General features: G+C 35.7%; 1 protein-coding gene across 1 annotated transcript in view; it reads left to right on the top strand.

Moving 5' to 3' along the window:
* Positions 1–337: 337 nt before the first annotated feature.
* Positions 338–2,996, top strand: part of LOC111083705 — a 10,938-nt gene continuing 8,279 nt past the window's right edge. The window contains exons 1-2 of the mRNA XM_022380363.1: positions 338–420; positions 2,281–2,373. Of these exons, the coding sequence (XP_022236071.1) occupies positions 2,290–2,373 (84 nt within the window). The 5' untranslated portion in view covers positions 338–420; positions 2,281–2,289. The remainder of the gene's footprint in view (positions 421–2,280; positions 2,374–2,996) is intronic.

Raw genomic sequence — 2,996 nt, 5'->3', positions numbered from 1 at the left:
CACTATTTGTATTGTTTAAATACTACAGGTTTACACTATTTGTATTGTTTAAATATTACAGGTTTACACTATTTGTATTGTTTAAATACTACAGGTTTACACTATTTGTATTGTTTAAATGCATACAAGTTTACACTATTTATATTGTTTAAATACTACAGGTTTACACTATTTGTATTGTTTAAATGCATACAAGTTTACACTATTTATATTGTTTAAATACTACAGGTTTACACTGTTTGAATACTACAGGTTTACACTGTTTGAATACTACAGGTTTACACTATTTGTATTGTTTAAATACTACATGTTTACATTATTTCCATTGTTTCAGTACTACTTGGATTGAATTTGTTGTTACTTGTGTGTTCAGGACTCTGCGTGCCTTCTTCCGTCTTACTGCTGATTGGATTATGTGTGGTGAGTGCCTATTTCATCGTATATTTCATAGTGATTGACATTATTGTCCAAAACTCCACTTATGGTTGCTAGGGCATTCGTTAGTGTAGTCAATGTTCAACTAAATCAGCCATATTGTAAGGCAGCAGATGACTCCAATGTCTTAAATAACCCATACTTTTGTTGTTGCTGTTTGGGGAGGGGAGGAGGAGAACTTGTTTCTATTAAGAAATATCTCCTAATATGATAAAACTGTTTTAGCGTGACAACAATAATCATTGCTATAAAAGGTGAAGGTACCAGTGTTGGCTAAACGTGTGTTACAGCCAATCACAGTTGAGTTTATTGTTACATTCCGTCACGTTTGGTAGATAATTACATACTTTACCTTCACCATCTCAATTGTGTCATATTTATCTCTCTCTCGCTCTTTACTCTTCCTATTTATTCATCTATCATTTCTCACTGACTTTATTCTCTTTCCGCTTTAAATAACATTTTTCAGCTTCTCTGTTTTAATCAAATGTTTTCTTTTATTCTCCCCCTTTCTCCCAATTCTTCATATTTATCTCTCTCTCTCTCTTTACTCTTCATATTTATTCACCCATTGTTTTCTCACTGACTTTATTCTCTCTTGCTTTCCGCTTTAAATAACATTTTTCAGCTTCTCTGTTTTAATCAAATGTTTTCTTTCATTCTTCTCATATCCCCCTTTCATATCCCTTTCTTCTCATATCCCCCTTTCTCCCAGTTCTTCATATTTATTCACCCATTGTTTTCTCCCTTATTCTAATTTTAGTTTTTAAAAGTCCTATACGGTAATTTTTTTTATTTCCTACTCTACAAGTCGGTAGTTAATCCCTTCCTTGACAGATGTAGGTGAGTTAATGTATGAACTCGCACACACAGATATAATAGCGCACGAGAGAATGTTCGCAAAATAACCCGGTGAAGATTGTTTGTGTCCAATTAAATAGGTTTCTAGAACTGAATGGAATGAGGTAGTTTGTTTCTTGCTACATGTAGCTTGCTTTCAAATATAAAGATTTATTTGTAACAATAACGTCTTGCAAAACCCTGCTGCAGCTTTAAAAACGGAATTGTTTCTAATAAGCACTAGTGTTTCCTGGTAGTTTCGAAACGTATGCAGTTTCGTGTTATTGGACGTCACGGATTTGTTTTTTTAAATAAATCCCACGTGCATGACACCTGTACGTGCTGCTAGTCAGGGTTACTAAGATACATGTTGCTATGGTATGTCAATACAGAATAGGTTCGTAGCTGTTTGTCTGGGTTACTAAGATACACATTGTTATAATACGTTAATACAGAATAGGTTCGTAGTTGTTTGTCTGGGTTACTAAGATACACGTTGTTGTAATATGTCAATACAGAATAGGGTCGTAGCTGCTTTTCTGGGTTACTAAGATACACATTGTTATAATATGTCAATACAGAATAGGGTCGTAGCTGCTTTTCTGGGTTACTAAGATACACATTGTTATAATATATTAATACAGAATAGGTTCGTAGCTGCTTGTCTGGGTTACTAAGATACACGTTGCTATGATATGTCAATACAGAATAGGTTCCTAGCTGCTTGTCTGGGTTACTAAGATACACGTTGCTATGATATGTCAATACAGAATAGGTTCCTAGCTGCTTGTCTGGGTTACTAAGATACACGTTGCTATGATATGTCAATACAGAATAGGTTCGTAGCTGCTTGTCTGGGTTACTAAGTTACACATTGTTATAATATGTTAATACAGAATAGGTTCGTAGCTGCTTGTCTGGGTTACTAAGATACAGGTTGCTATGATATGTTAATACATAATGTTTGCCAGTTTGTCTACTGATTCTGATATTTTTGTTTTTCAGGATAGTAAAATGCTTCTGTTACCATGGATACTGTGTACAGCAGCGACAACACTAATTCACATCACTTTATCTCTGTACCTCTTCTGTGACGCTGTGAGTAGACCCATGTTTACATTCTGGAATGTTCTGTGAGTAGACCCGCGATAACATTCTGGAATGTTCTGTGAGTTGACCCGTGTTAACATTCTGGAATGTTCTGTGAGTAGACCCGTGTTAACATTCTGGAATGTTCTGTGAATAGGCCCGTGTTAACATTCTGGAATGTTCTGTGAGTAGACCCGCGATAACATTCTGGAATGTTCTGTGAGTAGACCCGCGATAACATTCTGGAATGTTCTGTGAGTAGACCCGTGTTAACATTCTGGATAGTTCTGTGAGTAGACCCGCGTTAACATTCTGGAATGTTCTGTGAGTAGACCCGCGTTAACATTCTGGAATGTTCTGTGAGTAGACCCGCGATAAAATTCTGGAATGTTCTGTGAGTAGACCCGTGTTAACATTCTGGAATGTTCTGTGAGTAGACCCGTGTTAACATTCTGGAATGTTCTGTTAACTTTTTGTGACATTCTCTAGCTAGACCCATTTAAGTAGACCTATGTTAACGTTTGTTTTATTCTGTAAATAGACCCGTGTTAACATTCTGGAATGTTCTGTTAACTTTTTGTGACATTCTCTAGCTAGACCCATTTAAGTAGACCTATGTTAACGTTTGTTTT

The sequence above is a fragment of the Limulus polyphemus genome, unplaced genomic scaffold (genome assembly GCF_000517525.1).
Source record: "Limulus polyphemus unplaced genomic scaffold, Limulus_polyphemus-2.1.2 Scaffold10791, whole genome shotgun sequence".
Taxonomy (NCBI): domain Eukaryota; kingdom Metazoa; phylum Arthropoda; class Merostomata; order Xiphosura; family Limulidae; genus Limulus; species Limulus polyphemus.
Note: the sequence above shows the minus strand (reverse complement) of the source record. Positions and strands in the feature narration are given on the sequence as shown.